The 18,060-nt window shown below is 62.9% G+C and overlaps 1 protein-coding gene across 1 annotated transcript in view; it reads right to left on the reverse strand.

Moving 5' to 3' along the window:
* Positions 1-10,876: 10,876 nt before the first annotated feature.
* The window catches only part of NACC2 (NACC family member 2), a 29,769-nt gene continuing 22,585 nt past the window's right edge, over positions 10,877-18,060 (reverse strand). Inside the window, 5 exon segments of the mRNA XM_024762716.1 lie at positions 10,877-12,599; positions 12,602-12,910; positions 14,358-14,455; positions 14,755-14,860; positions 17,021-17,185. Of these exon segments, the coding sequence (XP_024618484.1) occupies positions 12,460-12,599; positions 12,602-12,910; positions 14,358-14,455; positions 14,755-14,860; positions 17,021-17,185 (818 nt within the window). The 3' untranslated portion in view covers positions 10,877-12,459.

Consider the following 18,060-nt stretch of genomic DNA (forward strand, 5'->3'; position numbering starts at 1 on the left):
TGTTCAGGCCGTGCCTTTGCCGTCACCTCCTTCGGAGCCGCTCTGGGGCACTGCCAGCAGGAAGCCTTTCCCGACCCACTGGCCACTGTCCAGGTCGCCCACGGACCCTCTGCCCCTCCCTCACAGGTGCCAGGGTGTCTCTGGGACTTATGGGTGTCCGTGGGTGCTGGACTCAGAGCCCTGGGTCGGGTCTTGGCTTCTCCTCCAAACATCCATGTGGCTTAGACCCCTCCGTAAAGGGGACAAGACGCTCACGTCCCGGGTGGCTGAGGGGCTTGGGGCGGGGTGTGGGAGCAGCTTCCTCTCACAGTCTGGGGGGCTGAGGTTCACAGGTGGACGTGGGCTTGGGGGTGGGCCCACTGCGGACTCTGCAGTCCCTCCTCCCCTTCCCCTGCTACCTGGCCGCCTTGCCTCCACTTTGGTGGCCTGGCCGGCCCCTCGGGTTTCTAGAAGTTGCCCTGGAAGCCCCCCCACTGCGTCCCGGTCACCCCTGGTCTGGAAGGGGGTCAGGTAGCCCCTCCTGGGATCAGAGCGCCCTGGGCCAGCCCCGGACTGCAGCACACTTCCCCTTCCTGGCTCCTCCCGTGATAACAGTGTCCCCTGCGTGGGCCAGTCACCTCCAGCCCTTTGTTTTGACCCCGAAGCTCTGGCAGAGCTGACTTCTCATCAGACACGAGCTCAATTAGTGGAGAAGAACATCCCACCTCCACTGGGCTGCCCACCTGGGAAGCACAGTAACCCACTGTCCCCCTGGTCACAGCGTCCCCGGGGGTCGACAGGACCCCCACCTGCACTCGTGAGGTACCCCACCTGTGAGGTGGGCCCCTGTTCCGGGGAGCGTCGGGTGGAGGGTGATGCCCGGGCCAGCCTGACTCAGCTGCCCATCTCAGCTCCGTCACTCACTGGCCGTGAGGATATTTTTTCACACAAATGGAATCATACAAGATTGTGTCCGGTTTCCTCGACACAACATCACGTGTTCAAGGTTCATCCACGGGGTAGCGTGAATCAGCCCTTCGTTCTTTTTTATGGTTGAATAATATTCCATCGTGTGGAGGGACCACGTTTTGCTTTTCCTTCATCTGTTGACGGACGGGCGGCTTGTTTCTACTTTTGGTTACTGTGAACACGCTTCAGTGAACAACGGTGTGAGATCTTGTTTAAACATCTGTCTTCAAGTCTTCGGGGTGTCAGCCTTGGAGTGGAATTCCTGGGTCCCGTTGTGATTCTATGTTTGGCGTTTTGAGGAACTGCCAGGCCGTTTTCCGCTTTGGCTGCACCACTTCAGTGTCACCAGCCATGAGACTGGAGCCAGGCTCTGGCAGCCTTGAATTTTCCCATCTGTTAAACGGAAACCATCACCTCTCTCTCTCGGGCGTGTGAGGAAGAGTGAGGAGGGGGTGGCGTCCGCCACGTGGAAGGCCCTCCGCACGGAGCCCTGACACGGGGGCCACAGTCCCTGTGCGCCTGCAGAGCGCTGTAGCCTCCTGTTCTTGAACGTGCCGGGCTGGTGCCCCCAGTGGACCCTGCGTCCCCCTCGGCCAGCGAAACCGTGAACACTGGAGCTCCTGTCTGAGGGCAACTGGCACGCACCAGCCACTGAGTTTGGGGCACCGAGTAGATGCTCTATAAATACTGAGTGGAGGGGTGATTTCTCATTTCCATGACACCGCAGCAAGATAGAAACTGTTCTATTTTACAAAACCTCACACAAGTGACTTAGAAAGTCCCCAGCCAGAGGATGGAGCTGGGAGCCTGTCACAGGCCCGGCAGGTTGTTCACTGCACGAGGACATCCGGCCGGGGGGATGGACGGAGCAAGTCTCCTGTCCCCATTCTGTCCCCTCCATCAGGCCCCCGGAGATCAGCACAGAGGCACTGCAAGGTCTGGTGGAGGCCTGGGCAGGTCCTGGGGGGGCCCACACCTTGCCAGGCCTACCCGGGGAGCTCCGGGCCACCCCCTGCCGGGCCACCCCCTGACACAGGCACAGCTCATCTCTGATGCAGGAGTAAGTGGAGGCCAGACACAGGCCCGAGAGGGCCTGGACCCCAGAATAGCCCAGACCCAGCCTCTGTGGGAGGCTGGCGTTCCCTGGATTCCTGGTACAGAATCACCAGCTAAAATCCCCCAGGGCTCTGAGTGTGTGTGTGTGTTGGGAGCTGAATTTCTGCTTTGCCCTCACAGAACCCCCCGGGCCGGCATTCACTGCACATACACCATGCACCAGGCACCGATGTGCACCCTGTGAGCGCAGCCCTTTGAGGCCCCCAAACCCTGAGAGGCGGCATCAGCACGACCCCATTTTAGGGAGGAGAAACCCGAGCGCTTACCGAGGCCAAGCAGGGAATGAGCTCGGGACCCCTCCACCCCTCCCAACCTGGGGTGTGGGCGGGGCTGGGGTGCCCCCGAGGAGGCCAGCCCTGCCCCACGTCCTCACGGTAATTGACTGCTCTCTAATCAAATTGATTTCCATTCCAGGGAGGCCTGCCGGGCCCCTCCATTCCAGGAACAGTATTTTGAGCACCGAGGTATAATCAAATAGCAAAAAGCAGAGGGCACCGCGGGCCTCGATGCCAATCGTATAAAAGCTAAATGGCCCGAGCTTTTAGGCCTAATCACTTCTGTGTTCCCACTCGGAGTGGGTCTGCAGCAACGCCCCGGCCTATCCGGGTGGGGTCCGAGTGATCCACTCTCCCCGCCCCTCAGTCAGGCCGCCTTGCCGAGGCCAGCCTCCCCTCTGCTCTGCCCACTGCTCGTGACTCCCTTCCCCTCCGGAGGGGCTCTGCCACTCGGTCTTGGAGGAACCTCTGGGGCCCAGCACTGGGGAGGCCGCAGAGCCGGGCGCGGAGTCAGCTCCAGCTCAGACTGCCTCTGGGTCTGCAGGAGGGGCAGGTGGAGGTCCTGACTCGAGTGAGTGCCCAGGGCCCGGGTGGAGACAGAGCCCAGCACCGAGCTCCACGGCCCGCTGTAGCTCCCGGGAGCCCCGCAGCCAGTCCCTGAGCCCAGAGGGGCCCTTACCAGCCCCGACCTCTCCATGCTTCTCCCTCACCCCGCTCCTCAGGGGGCTTCATCTCTCCCCAGCTGGGCTGGGCCAGTCCAAGGCCCGTGTGTCCCTCGTCAGGGATGGGGTGCCTTGTGGCACAGGTGCCCTGAGGCAGCCCCTTCGCTCGCCCCCCCCTGCTATCAGACCTCGGGTTTGGATGCCTGGTGTAGCCGGCAGGGGCTCTGTGGGCTTCCATGGGGCGGGGCAGGGGTCAAGGGCATGGGCCTCCTTCCCACACAGCTGGCCAGCTGTGTGCTATGGCCACGCCCCTCTGCAGGCCTCAGGCTCGTCTGCTAGGTGTAACGGGGAGTGTGAGCATAGGTGATGGTTTCCTTGTCAGGAACGGGGTGACATGGATTTGGGGACCTCCTGGAACTGATGGGGGCCCTGGGGGCTGAGTGGCAGACCTCAGGGCTCCCACCAGAGGGATTGCTCAGGGTCAGAGCTCTGTAACAGATGCAGTGCTGCCCTCAAAGCATCCCTGCTGACCCTCGGCTGAGGCCCCAGCCTCCCTTCCGGGACTTCAGCTCTGATCCCAGAAACTGAAAGCAGAATGGGTGCAGGCGTCTGTGCAGGGTCCCAGTTGAGACGGAGCTGCCCCACACCCCGGGGCAGAGGGGCGCCACGTCCCTCTGAGTCAAGGTCCAGACGCCCTCCCTGGCCCTCGGCCCTGACCCTGTGGTCTCGTCGGGCCTGTCCTGCAGGAGGAGACGGCTCATGCCTCCCGAGGTCCCTGCAAAGCCCCCACTGGTGGGTCAGCCTGTGGTGACACTAAGGCGGGTCTGGGGCAGCCCCTCCCCGGGACCAGCCGGCCCTCCACCCGCCTCCAGCAGGCAGCTCCGGGTCTACGGAACCAGCTCCAGTGCAGCCACGTAAGTAAGGCGGTGGGGCCCCGGCCCTGCAGTAAATCCTGCTGCCGTAGTTGGCAGCCCAGTGGGGAGACCCTTCCCCGGAGGATGGGCCTTGGCAGGCCGGGTGCTCCCTCCCACCTGAAGGGCCCCCGGCTCAGCAGACTGGGATGGCCGGAATCTGAGTCTGGGAGGAAGCCGCCCGGCACGTTTCTGCCGTCCTGGGTGGGGGAGGACCGCAAGGCAAGTGGATATAAAAGTTCAGAGCCTCTGTTTGGCCATCACCCACCCCCCACCCCCAAGAGAACACAGCCAGCTGGGAGCAGGCCAGTAGGCCTTTACACGAGGGCTCCTCGGATGCACAAGGACAAGGTAACCCCCCCTTCAGAAAATGGGCAGAGGGGTGGGAGACACCTCACCAAAGTCGGGGGTCGGTCGGTGGCCAGCAGACGTGAACGGGGCCGACACCCCGAGATTTTTAGAGCGAGCAGAGTGTGGTTTGCAGCCTAACTGATATGGCGAAGTTGAAACCCCCCCGCCCGCCCCGGGGGCCCCCGGGAGCCCAGCCTAGAGGAGCGGGCAAGGATGTGTGGCCCGCAGCAAAAGTCTGGGACCACTGCTGGGGACCCTGCCCGTCCCCTGCTCCACCAGCCCCAGGTGGGCGGGCACCCAGGGCAGGGGCTTCAGCTCTGGGCCCTCGCCCCCCACAGCTGTCCCGAGTGGACCCCCCTTGCGGTGGGGACGAGGCTCAGGCCATGCACGCCGCAGTCTGACCGGAGCGGCGGATGGACAGGCGGCACCCGGTGGTGGAGGAGCCGGGCCACCCTCTGCTGGTCCCGGCTGAGCCCATCCAACCTGCCAGCCTGGGGAAGCTCCCTCCCCTCAGCCAGGGGTCAGCCCAGTGAGGTCAGTCCAGGCAGGGGCCTGGTTCAAATGCTGGCTTTTCCTCCTTCCAGCTATGTCCAGGTGACTTCATAAACTTCTCTGAGCCTCAGTTTCCCTGTCTGAAAAATGGGGCTATGGTTGGATCACTTCACAGGATTGTGGTGGGACTCCAATGAGGCCCTGCATGGGCAGTGGGCAGGCAGAGGTCAGCCGGGGTTAAGCTCCATCCAACCCTGTGAGGCCCGAGGCATGCTGGGTGGAGACAGCTGAGGAAGGAGACCCAGACCACAGGTCCTCTGGAGGTCAAGTTCCCCACTCCTGCCTCAGGGGCTGTCCCCAGGGGGGCTGCCTAGGGAATCCTGCCAGGAGGCCAGCTCTGAACACCTGCCGTTAGGAGTGACTTCCCCTCCCCCACTGCCCGAGTGCAGCCCCCAAGCTGGGAGCCATGACCTCTGCCTCTGCCCCTGCCCCTGCTCCAGGAGAAGGGAGGCCAAGGGCCTGAGTGGAGTGAGGGCCAGAGATGGGGTGGCTTAACCAGCAGCCGGGGCCTGTCTGGGGTACAGGTGCGGGGCACCCTGGAACTTCCTGGGCCAGGAGAGCTGCCTGCTGGCGTGGCGCCCTAGCCGCCCTGCGCAAGGGGCCCTGTGCTACCTGGAACCGGTCCAACGGTGGAGAGTCCACGGGGCAAACCTGGCTGGCTCCTTGCCGGGCCACCCTGTCCTTACCTGATGGAACCCGGACAGAGCCACATACCTGGGCCAGCCCCGCCCTCAGGCAGGAGGGGAAACTGAGGCCCGGAGCCCAGGGCAGGTGGGCTCTGCCCCCGCCTGGTCAAGGCCTCTCCGCTCCCTACCTCTGACCGCCCTCCCTGGAGAATCAGGCTGCCTTTCCCGGAAACTGGGGCCTCCGCGGCCCTCCCCGCGAGGCAATGCGCCATCCGTCTCCCAGCCCCACTTGTCTGTCTGGAGCTGTTAGTAAATTACGGTCCCAGGAGGCTGGGACCAGCTTCCCCTCCGCTGCCTCTCTGCTCAGCGAGGCCCGCTTCCAAAAGGCGGGGGGTGGGTGGGGGGCAGCTTTGGGTCCGGACGAGACCCCCAGCACCACCCCAGGACAGACTCCTCAGGCCCCCTCCCAGCTCCAGGCCTGGCCACAGACACCCTGGGGAAGCCCAAGCAGCTGGCCCAAGGGGGGAGATGGCCTCGCGGTCTGAAACCCCCACTCTGTCACAGCAGGAGTCCTGTTGACACAATGTCACCGAATCCACCTCTGCTTATCTCCTACCTCCCATGTGCCCTGACCTGTGTGTGGGGGGTCCCAGGTGGCCGAAAGGGAAACTGAGCCTCAGGGAAACTGAGGCTCAGAGAAGTGTACCTCAGAAGAGCTGGGTGCCCCGGGGCAGCACAGAGAGGCAGGCACCATCCCTCCTGCCCTGCGGGCTCAGGACCCCACCCCCACCGGGCTCTGACCCTTTGTTCCTGAGGACAAAGGGCTCTCGGCAGAGCCTCCGGGCCTGCTGACTCCGCACCCCCTCCCAGAGCAGGACAAAGGGGTGGGATGCAAAGGTTCTGATGCCTCAGCCAGTTTCTGTGGAGGCTACAAGGGCAGGGAGGCTGGCTGAAGGAAGGAGGCTGGAGGGGACAGAGCCAGGCTGGCAGGTGCCCGAATCCCCCCCTCGTAGGACACCGGGAGGCTCGCATGGGGAAAGCAGCTGGGCTGGGCTGGGCGGCTGGAGCCAGAAGAACCCGGCAGGACCCCTGGGTTCAGAGCGGAGCCCTTCCTCAAGATACCCACCTCCCCACCCCCACCCCGGGCCCCAGCTCTTCCTGCCTGAATGGGGGCATTTGGAGGCCTATGATGGCGTTTGGGGGCCTTCCAGGGGTGCAGCCTGTGGCCCCGAGGTTGGGTGTCTCCACCAGCCCAGGTGGGAGACCCAGAACCCACTGATTCAGCAGCTCTGAGGTCCCGGGCAGGAAGGGGAAGGGGCTTGTACAGGTCCAGCTGGCGGGTGAGCTGGGCTCCGGGCAGCAGGGCACAGCTCTGAACACAGGACCTGAAGCGCTCGGCCATCGGGGCTGGGCCCTGGGGTCGGTGGGCGCGCCTGGCTCTCCCCAAGCTTGCCCCGTGTGTGATGTGGCCCCTGCAGGAGGGGGCGGGTCAGGGCGACCCCAAACCAGCAGACCCACTGCTGCAGGGGCCCATCGGGAAACCACGCCCACCCGTTTTAGACTCTGTGTCTGCTCCATGCTGGCCATGGCTCCAGGGGACCCCCTTCTGGGAAAGTCACACGAAGCAGACCTACAGACCCCTGCCCCTGGGGGAGGCAAGGTAAACAAGTGAGCAAATAAATCCACCCCAAGCTTGGGCACGGCAGCTGCTACAAAGCCTGAGAAAGCGGCAGAGGCCGGAGATGCTTCTAGAAGCAGGTCAGAGGTGAGCCTTCTGGACAAGACCTCGCAGCACAGAGCAGATGAGGAGCCCACCACCCAGGTGTCCGAGCGTCGGAATCGCGCGTGAGGGCCCCAGACCTGACCCGTGTCTGTGCGGCACACTGACGCAGGGCCTCGCCCACCAGGGCCCAGAGGAGCCCAGAAAGGTCCCATGGGTACAGCAGAGGAGCGCAGGGGGGACAGAGCTGCCAGGCCTGAATCAGAGAACCCCAGCCCTGGGTTGGCCTGGAGGGACGGTTCCAGGGACGGTCAGGGGATGGAGTAGCCTGGCCTGGCCCCGGGGGCCCCCAGTCGAGCCAGGTGACCTGCTCCGCCCATTGCAATTCCCCCTCCATCCACCCGGGGGCAGACCTGGCCTAGGAGCAGGGCAGGGAAGGGGAGGGAGGCAGCCGCACACCTGGGGTGGCAGGCAGGTGAGCCAGGTGAGGCGGATGCCCCAGTTTGCGGACAAGAAAAAGAAAAGGAGAGCCTCGCCAGTTCACCCGGAGCTCAGGGCCCTCCCCCAGGCACTGGACCTGAAGGACATCCTACCCACCAGCCCCCTTCCCTTGTAAGATACTGGGAGGAGGGGGAGGTAAGTGGGGCAGGTGTGGACGGTGGGCAGCGAGCCTGGGGATGGCCCTTCCCCCGCCCAGGGCTCCCGGGTCTTGAGGGTGTCCTGGGATGGTTGACCACCCTGCTTCCAACAGCCCACCCCCTCCCTGGCTTCTCAATGTCGCCCCCCAACACCACTGGGCGAGCAAAGTGCAGGCAACCTGGGTTTGAACTGACTTTATTATTCTGTAAATGTGAATTTTACAAAGCGCTTTACAATGAACGATCACATCCTTTTGTTTGTTTGTAACGGATTTCGCCTCCTGAACCGGCTCTGAGCACACTGCAAGCCCTCGCTTTCCTGGTCGCTGGCGGACGTTGTCTTCTGAGTTACGATACGGTGTCAGCCGTGGCGAAAAAGCAACAGTCTGGACTCTGCCAATTAGCAGCACGGAAGAGAGGGAGGCGCCGGAGGAGCAAACAGAGGTTTCCTCCTTCTTCTTCAAAAAACAAAAAAACAAAAAAAAAAAGAAAAGAAAAGAAAGTAAAACAAACAAAAAAAGCCAGCCTCTTCTGCGGCTGAAATGGAACTCAGTGTTACTGTGAAACAGGCCTCCTTTATACAGCACAGGACAATTTATTGATTTATTTTTAACAGTCGCTGAGTTACAGTACATAACCCCTCCACGGACTCAACCGTCTCCTTTTCAAAAGTCTCTTTTTTCCCAAACATTCCGTCCAAAGGATGAATGGTCTATTTGCACCCAGTGCCATCCAAATGTTCAAGTCAAAAATATTTATACGTTTTATATTTAGCTCTTTTATTTTTTATTTTTTTGCTAAAAATAGTATTGCAAGTTTTGGCTTCTTTTGACATAAAAATTACAGGCTTGTGCAAACACTAACAATGAAGCATCGATCAGAATTCAAGCAGGTTGTCCAATCCGAACGCGTTAGATGCATCACTTTCCTTTCCGTTTTTCTCAAATAAACAAAACAACAAACAAACAAACAGAACCCACAAACCCTTGCTAGGTTAGAAACACCTTGTACCGAGCCCCCCATGGTCTCCGGCCACCGGCGGGTGACACGCCCGGAGCTGGCTGGATGACGTAACGGCAAATTTACGCAGCAGCATTTGGAAACAGTAGTTAAAGCTCAGGACGGCTCTGAGCGCTCGATTCTGTGTTTAGGGTTTACTGCTGGCAGAGGCAAACAGAGGTTTTCTTTGAGTTTTCAGTTGGTCAATGGGCCATAGGCCTTTTTCTACTTGCAGCAAGATATTTCCATAAAGATAACCCATTGGAGGGGCATCTAAGCCATCAACGGCTAGGGTGGCACGCACGGGGCCAGTGCTGGAGGGTTCCGGCCATCAGATGGGGACAGGTCAGGGCCGGGCACACAGCAGACCCCTCCCAGGGCGAGCCTCTCTCTGCATTCCTCCTTCCTCTAAGGCCGCCAAGGAATGCGTTTTCACGGAGGAGAAACAGGCCCGGCTCCGGGACAGCAGGCAGGGGCCAAGGGCTGCACCTCAGAGGCCTCTCCCCTCGCCTCTTGTCCACATTCAGGGGCAAGGAAAGCCAATCGAATCAAATGCAAGGTTAAGCAACCACAGAGGACTCTGGGCGAGACCAGACATGGTGCAGAATGCAAGATGGGATTCAAGTACCAAGGCCGCCGGCCAGGTGGGCGGCCCCACCGAGCTCACAGTATGTCGCATCTTCCCGTCCCTTCTCCTGGACCTTTGCACTCGTCCCAGCTGCTTCCCCGGCACATCCCGGCCGCTGGGGAGGGCAGGAGAGGGCAGGCGGCCGCTGGAGCTCAGGCCAGCCGCCCACCACAGCTGCTGGGACTGGCCCAGTCCTTCTCTCCTCCAAAGGCGCTGACAGGACTTAGCTCTATGTAATAGACTCTATGTAGTTATATGCGTATTGCTAATAGTCAAGCTTAGGGATAAAGGTGCAGACATCTCATAAATACTGAGTGGCTTGTCTCTCGGTCTACAGGATCTGGGTGAGTCAGGATCACGCTCACAGGACAGGAATTAGTCGTCTTGTAAACAGAGGAGGGGGAGGGTCTGGTTCTCTTAATTGGTTTTCCTTGGGAAAAATGATCAGAAGATGCTAAGGCACTCTGGAAGGCCCCTCCGAGCCCAGGCCCGCCGCCGCCCACCCCGAGGAACATTCTGGACGCAGAGGGAGCGCCCCGGCAGATACAATCATCAGCCACGCCCGTCTGCAACGCTCCCAACCCACGTCCGCAGCGGGACACATTAGTGCAAAACGCTCGGCCTGGCCCGCCCGGGGCGCAGGGAGAGCTCAGACCCATTCACATTTGATTATTATTAAAGTTTCACCTGTAGCTCTTGCCTTCCTTACCCAGAACAACAAAACAGACGGCGATTACAAACAATTAAAGGACAGAGGTCACGGGACATTGTGCTAGCCTGAGCGGCGGTGAGGCCGTCTCAGGGAGGCCGCCGTCTCAGGGAGGCCCCCGCCTCCCCCGCTGGACCAGCGGCACCCCTCCTTGTCCTGGCCTCGGGTGAGGGCCGTGCCCACCTTGGAGTGGAGGAGAAGGGAAGAGCGAGCCCTTCTGTCAACAGCCAGGACGGGCAGCCAGCCCCTAAAGGTCCCCAGGGATGGTGGAATGAAAGTGCAAACGTGGGGCAGGGACAGATGAAGGGACCTCCGTCTGAAGCGGGGGACAGTGGGGTCTGCCTCACCCACCACGCCCCGCCCCACAGCCTCCTGACAGCTTAGGGGGTGTGGCCTCCTCCCAACTCCAGGAGGACTTGGTCCTGGCCCCTGGTGGGCTGTGGGCCTGGGGCGGGGGGCCCTGCCAGCTCCAATCCCACCTGGGCCTGAGACAGAGGAGGCCCGCCTCTGGGCCAGGTGGTTGGTCCGAAGCCCCAGCAGGAAGGAGCTGCAGCCCCTTGGGCCGGGACCACAGGGCTCGGCCCTCCCTGCGCCAGTGCCCACCCAGGGTCCCCCGACCCCGGCCCGGAGCCATCAGCGCTCTCTGGAGGGCAGGCACCTGTGTGGCCTGGCTGGAAGGCGCCCCCACCCACCCCCCCAGATCTCGCCCTCCACAAGGGAGGGCTGCAGTCAGCAGGAGGAGCCTAAGCCCCCCCTCTGCCCCCCAGGCTGGCTCCCGCTGGGACCCACACTAGGGCGGCTCGACTTTGCGGGTCAGGAGGGTTGAGCCACACCTGCCTGACAGGGGGACGAGACTGGGGGGGGGAAGCAGCAGGCCCGCTCAAGCCTGGGGGTGGGGTGTGCCTCTGGCCAGGCCTGGGGGCTGCCTGGGACTCGAGGGGAAGGCAGCCCCTGGACGTCTGGACACGAGCACTTCGGACAGCCTGCGCCCCTCCCCGCAAACAGCAATTAAACTTCACAGTGAGCTTTCCAGCCTCAAACCAACACTTCCACGCCCCCGCCACCCCGCCCGCCATGCATTCCAGAACCCGTGCACCTGCAAATCGCCCCAGCTCAGGCCTGTGCCCACCATCCACCCACCCACCCACCGCGTCAGAGGCGCGCATACCCCAGGGCTCGGAGCACATCCGGGGGAGCCCAGCACCGAGGGGCCTGGCTCCAGCCCCAGCCCGGACCCCGCTCCCTTCCTCCGGAACACACCCTGGCTGCACTTCAACAGGAGGTGAGTGGGACCTGGCCGGTGGGGCAGGGGGACATGGTATCCAGGTGGACCCACCCCCAAGCCGTAGTGGGTTGGGGCAGGGACCCCAATCCTCCCTAATTTTTTTGCTCTTTTGGGTCTGAACGTTTCCAAACCATACATGAAATAGATCTGAATTAAGACGAAAACAAATAAACAAACAAACATAAACCCAACGTGGCTGCGGACTGCGTGGGCTGCCCCGGGGCAGCGGCCCCACCTCACAGGATGGTGGGCGGGTGGCCGGGCGGCGGGTGGCCAGGCTGGAGCCAGCAGGTGCCAGGGCCGGCGGCCCAGGCCCTGGGTCCCAGGTGGACCGAGGGTCCATGGAACCGCAGGGGTCGGGCAGACCCCACGGGCGCAGGGCAGGAGATCAGACGCAGCCGAGATCGCTTCCACCGCCCACAGTGACCAGCACAGCCCACCACTGTGCCGTCACCACCGCCCCTGCATACGCTCACACACGCTCCGCACACACACCCACACCCCCACACGCACGGCGGACCCGGCGGGCCTGAGCCCCGAGTCTCAGGAAGAAGGGAGAACAAGTAGTTTGGCCCCTGGGGGCCCAGCCCTGGCCCGTGGTCCCGGAGGAGTCGGGGGGTCCCCACGGGAAAGGAACGAGGGTCCCGAGACACGTGCTCCCGCCCCACAGGCCCCTGGCTTCGCCCCAGGCAGAGGGAGCCGTGGGGGCAGGAGGCCGGGCACCAGGGTCTGGCGGCCTCTCGCCCCCTCCCCGAACAGGGGGAGGGAAAGCTACAACATGGAGACTAACCTCTCGAATATCAAAAAGGAGCCCCGGGACCTTCCTCGCAACTAGGTCGCCAGGGGCCTAATCGTTTACAGTATAACGAATGCATTTGTTTCCTTCATGAATTTTAAATACAAGCAGGATAAAAATCACATTTTTTTCAGGCAACAGTAGCAGTTCAGTAGGTGAGTGGCTTGACCACATTTGTCTGTATTAGTAACGCATGCAAGCAGCTTCAGTACCCGCCTTGGCGCCCCGTCCGGCCTCGGGCCCCTACAAGGTCCCTGCGTACGGGCCCTCCGGTCTCCTCCCTGCGGCCGGCGTCGCGGGCCGGCTGCTGCTGGCGCTGCCCTGCTCGAAGGGCTGCGGGGGGCTCTGGCCCTCGGCGGGCAGCGGCTCGGGCGCGGCCCCCAGGTGGAGGCGCCCAGGTCGACATTCACAGCGTCAGTTCTCAGAGCCACGATGGTGGCTGCATCGCCCCGCCGCTCGGCATAGATGCGCTGCTCAAACACCTGCGCGGTGGCGGGTGGGAACTCGGGGTCCAGGGGCGCGCTGGCGGCCGAGGAGCCCATGACCGTGCGGTACATCTCCACACCCTCGGGCAGCATGGACTTGATCTTGGGCAGCCAGCGCTTGCGGACGCGGCGGGCATTGGTGCACATGTCCGCGGCGATCACGTTCATCTCGCTCTCCTTGAAGCTGGGGGCGAAGTTCTGACAGTACACTGTAAGGACAGGGCGTCGGGAGGTGGCGTGAGCGGCCACCCACCCGCAGGAATCCCACGACGCTGGCCCTCCGCCTCCTGAGGGGCCGTGGGACTGAGATACCCTGGACAAGCCAGGGGGCAGAGCACTCTGGGCTGGAGAGGCCACCACGGGGCCAGTGGGGCAGGCTGGGCACCTCCAGGGTCTCCTCCACTCTGTTCCCCTCTGGCAAGGGAGACCACAGGGCCACCGAGGCCTCTCCTGGGTCAGCCTGAAGACCAGCGGTTACCTTTCTCACTGCTGGAAGCCCCACCCTGCTCCTCTGGGACAGCCTGGGGGAACCTTCAGGGGAGGGGCAGTCAGAGGAAACAGGACCCCAGCCTGCGGCTCTAGCAGGAGCACAGAGGGCCCAGGGGGCTCTGGTTCCTCCAGACCACTGGCTGGCAGTGCGGCCTTGGGTGGGCCCCCATCTCTGGGCCTCGCTTTCCCACTCTGTCCCACCCACCTTGCATCCTTAGTCAGACAAGCCTTTGAGAATCCCTGCCCTGGTGGAGTGGGAATCGGGGAAGGGCCTGGGCACCCACTCAGCTGTGAGGCTCGGGTCTCTCTGGGCCCGATCAAAGGGCTGGCAAGGAGTGAGGAGGGGGCCCAGTCCCTGGCCCGGAGACCCCAGCGCAACTGTGGCATCGTCATCCGCAATAAGAATGATATGCCCTCTCCCCGCTTCTCCTCTAGGAGCCTCAAGACCCAGCTCTCCGAACAGCACGGAACACAGAGGCGGGGCCCCCAGGGTGAGCCCCCTCCACTGTGAGCCCTGCTCTGGGGCAACACCAGCTGCACCCCCTCTCGGCATCTTCCCAGAGCCGCTGCCGGCACCCCACCCATGCTTTGGGACGCGATTACTGGCTGCAAAGGCCCCTCTTTGCTCTAAAACAGAATTAGCCTCACAAGAGAGATTTTTTAAGCCAGAAAACTAAGACAGTGTTTCGCGAGCCGACAGCTACGGGAGGACGTGCTCTTGGCTGCACTGGCCCGTGCCGGGCACCGGTGGCTTCCTCCTCGTCTGGGGGGTGCAGGGGGGGACGGGGGCGGCGGTCTGCCACCGAGATGGACCAGACTCCGCCCCCACGGGCCCAGCAGCGGGAGGCAGAAGCGGGCCGAGCAGATGGCAAAGGCTCAAAATAACCCCAAAATGTAAATAAGCGGTTTTGTTCCAAAAGGAAAATTAGATCTATTTCACATATTAAAATAGTTTCACAGCTGAACTCATCACGCTTGGAAACCTACCAAGAATGTTAACACCTCGAGACCGGGCCCCGCGAGCTGCTCTTTTCTCCCCCTCGACCCTGCGGCCCGGCTTGCTCCTGGGGAGAAGCCGCCTTTCCCAGGCTGACATCCAAGGGCCTGGGGGCTCCTGGAGCTCCTTGAGACGCCTCCCCACCCCCGAGACCCCAGTCCTCCTCTTACATTTCACAGCGTTCAGGACGCGGCTGTCCAGCGGCTTGCGGCTCGGGTCACTGGTGGACGAACGGATGCCCGTGCCACAGCTGTTGGCTAGCGTGTTCCTGGAGGGAGGACAGGAAGGGGGGCAGCGTGAGGCCGCCGGCCGGAGGGGACGCACGGGAACGGGGTCCCTGCCTGCATGCCCCACCGCCCCTTAGGGGAAGGAGACCCCCACCCCAGTGGCGTGGAGCCGGTGTGGTTCTTCACTTTGCGGGGAGGGGGGTCCACAAGCCCTCCCCAGACCCGGGTCTGGCCGACGGCCTCGGGCTGACACCTGAGAGGTCGGGAAGGTGGGGGAGCCTGGACGCACGGCCTCGTCTAGAGAAGATTCTAGAAGCCGCAGGGCCCGCGGGGGACCTACCTGTCGAAGAAGGTGGCGAGGAGGCGTCGCAGCAGTACCTTGTGCTTCACCCCCGCGCACAGGTGACAGTTCATAAGCTGCCCGCGCGTGATGGAGACGCCGGAGCCTGTGGCCGCCACACAGAAGGCAGGCCCTCAACCTCAGGCCCAGGGCCACGGGCAGCCCAGGGGCTGCTGCGGCCGGGACGGGCGGCCCACGGGTGAGGCGGTCGGTGGGGGAGGGTCTGGGGCAGCCCCCCTCCAGGCCTGGGACCCCATGCTCCAGGCCTTCCCCGCTGCACTGGGGCCCTGTCACCAGGAGCAGGCAGCCTTGGTCACACGCCTCAAAGGGCTGTCCCCAAACTGCCCTCCCAGCCTCGAGGGGATTGCCTGGAGCCGACCTGCGTTTGCGTTTGGGAAACACTCATCTTGCCTCTCAGTTCTCCCTGAACACCGAAGAGCCGTGGGCAGTGATGGGAGCTGGAATCATAGAGGTCGGGCTGCAGCTCCCCCCTGCCCAGCACTGACCTCTCCGGGTGCCGGGACGGAAGAGCCGGCCCAGGGCGGAGACGGGACCGGTGAGCCCCGCAGCGCTCGTCACCCCGCAGTCTGGCCAGGCCGGGCCCCCGCCAGGGTTCAGGCCAACGAAGGACAGGGAGGACAGGAGCCTAGGGGAGGCCTCTGTTTACCCTGGACGCTGCCCGTGGAGAGAGGAGCTTCTGCAAGAGTCAGCCGGCGTGAAGAACACGGGAGCCTGCAGGGCCTCCTCTGGGCCTTTGTCTACGATCTGACTTTTTACAGGGCACGTGCTGAATCTCCTCATTCGAAAACATGAACAAGGTTCCCCTTCTGGGCGGCAGGGCGGGCAGGGCAGAGATGCGAGGACCCCTGTGAAAGCTGCCACTCCGGCTTCGGGGGGCCTTCCCCGGCTTAACGTTTTGTTCCCCACGAGCCAGGTCTCCAGAGAAGCCCACAGGCACCGGTTAAGAAGCACATGGCTGATTCTAGATGGAGACCACCATTGGGCGTCTCCGGCCACGACACACCAAGGGTCCCGCAGGGCCTCACCCCACCCAAGGTCTGCAGAGCCTCAAACCCAAGGGCAGGGCAGGTCACCCTGAGCCACACGGGCCGGACAGCCCCCTCGCTGTGGGGAGATCTGTAAAGGGGGGCTTAGCAGGAGGCCTGGGGCCAGGTGGGGCCTGGCCAGGGAAGGCGGCCGGCCTGCGCCCTTCCCAACCCCAAACTGATAGACAGGCCTCCCTGGGGACCACACCCATCCCCAGGGCCCCGAGAACCCGGTGCAGCCTGACACTGGCGCTCCCTGAACAGAGGAGCTGGATGCTGCTTGGAACGAAGCCAGCCAGCAGGGGCGGGGGGCTCAGGGCATGGCCGGGGGCATCCCCACCCCACCCAGGTCCACCCAGACCAGCCAACACCGCCCAGCTGCCCTCCTGTCGGCTGAAAGGCGAGGCCGCCTGCTGAGGCGTGGTTCCAGAAGGGGGGACGGCTCAGGTAGAAGGAACCCCATAATGTTGCCCAGGCGCGGCAGGCGGGTGCCGGTCAGGAGTGATGGCCCAGCAGCTCACGGAGGAAGAGGCAAGGCCCCATCAATTCTCATCTTCCCGCTGGACAGCCTTAAAAGTCTACAAGGAGGGACTTCCCTGGTGGTCCAGCGGTTAGGGCTCTGCGCGCTCAATGCCGAGGGCCCGGGTTCAATCCCTGGTCGGGGAACTAAGATCCCACAATCCTCACAGCACGGACCAAAAAAAAATCTACAAGGAGCTGTGAGGCGGAATGAATCCCAACGCTGAGAAGATAAATATTTCCGACAGGCACGAGCCCTAAGGGGCTTTGGACCCCACCGTGTTGTTTGTTTTTACAGAAGAAACAAGTCCGTTGCTGCCTGGGAGCTGCCGTTTGGAAGCTCTGGTCACTTACCCCTCAAACGAGGCAATTGGACGCTTGGGGAGCTGGGGTTGGGGTGGGGGGACTCTAGTAAACTGCACCAGGACTTGGTCTTATCCCCGACCTAAATTAAAACGCAATCATGATTGCAGCCCCTGCCAATCAGAAGCGCGACCAGCCCAGGGGATTCAATTAAAATGCTAAATGAATTCAATTGAATAACTCCTCTTAATGACACATTCTTCTAAAAGGAAATTAGAGAAAATTTAAGATGTTCTTTTTCTTGACTGACTGGTGATGAGTCCATTGTTCACAGCTCGGAAGAAAACACAAACGGCAGGGCAGCTGCATACAATAGACAGGGTGGGGGTGAGGCTCACCTGCCACCAGCTCCAGCTTCTCGCCGGGGTCCCCCTCTGAGTAGAGCTTGGGGTGGCAGCGGTACCCGATCTGGTTGATGAGGCTGGCGGGCAGGGCCACCAGGTCGCGGCGGATGAGGACGCAGGAACGGCTCTCCAGTGGCACGGGCTCCGGTTTCTCTTGCACTGTGGGCCCAGAGGCCACCCAGTCAGGGACACAGCAGATCTCCCCTCCTGCCCACCCAGGCCTGGAGCAGGCCTGCTGCGTGCCCACCCTCCCTGCCCACCAGGTGCTGCCCCTGCCGGGAGGACCCGAGTGAAACAGAGAGCAGAGAAGGCAGGCGAGGGGACTCCCAGCCGGCCTGGGAGGCTCCCAGGGTGGGGATGTCCAGCAGGCTGAGGCCTGCAGGGCGAGCGGGAATGAGGGCTCAGGGCTGGGGGTGGGGGCAGGGCGGAGGTTGGGCAGAGCGGGGGAGGGGAACAGACCTGTACAGTCAACCACTCCCCAGCCTGTCTCCTCACAGCAGCCCCCCTGCACGTGGGCATCCCGCCCCCAGAGGCTGCACCACGTATTCCTGGCCAAGAGCAGCGCCATCAGTGTTCGCCACCAGTAAAGCCAGGCGGTGGCACAGCCGGGCAGCGCTGACGCTGTCCCCACGCCGGCTCTGGGCCTCCGGGCCGTCTGGGGATGTTCCTGACAAACCACTACTGGGGATCATCCAGGGACCCCCAGGTGCGCCAGCACCTGCAGCTATGATGGGGCGGGAGGATGGGGAGTGGGGGAGGCCCCCCCGGAGTCCCCGTGTCACACCCTGAGCCCAAGCACCACGCACAGGACACCAAGTAGAGGATGGCCTCGGCCCCGTCCCCCCCGCCCGGCCTCCTAACCACCCACCTACCCATGGGCCCTCTGGAGGGGCTCAAGGCTGGGCTGGGGGTTCCCTCTCGGGCTCCTGGATGCCTCCCCAGGCGCTGGGAGGCCGAGGGCCTGCCCCCTGCTTGCAGGGAGTGCCCAGCCCAGAGGGTTCAGCAGGTGGCCAGGCCGGGTGAGGGCAGCGGCC

The sequence above is a fragment of the Neophocaena asiaeorientalis genome, unplaced genomic scaffold (assembly GCF_003031525.2).
Source record: "Neophocaena asiaeorientalis asiaeorientalis breed wild unplaced genomic scaffold, Neophocaena_asiaeorientalis_V1.1 scaffold78, whole genome shotgun sequence".
Taxonomy (NCBI): Eukaryota; Metazoa; Chordata; class Mammalia; order Artiodactyla; family Phocoenidae; genus Neophocaena; species Neophocaena asiaeorientalis.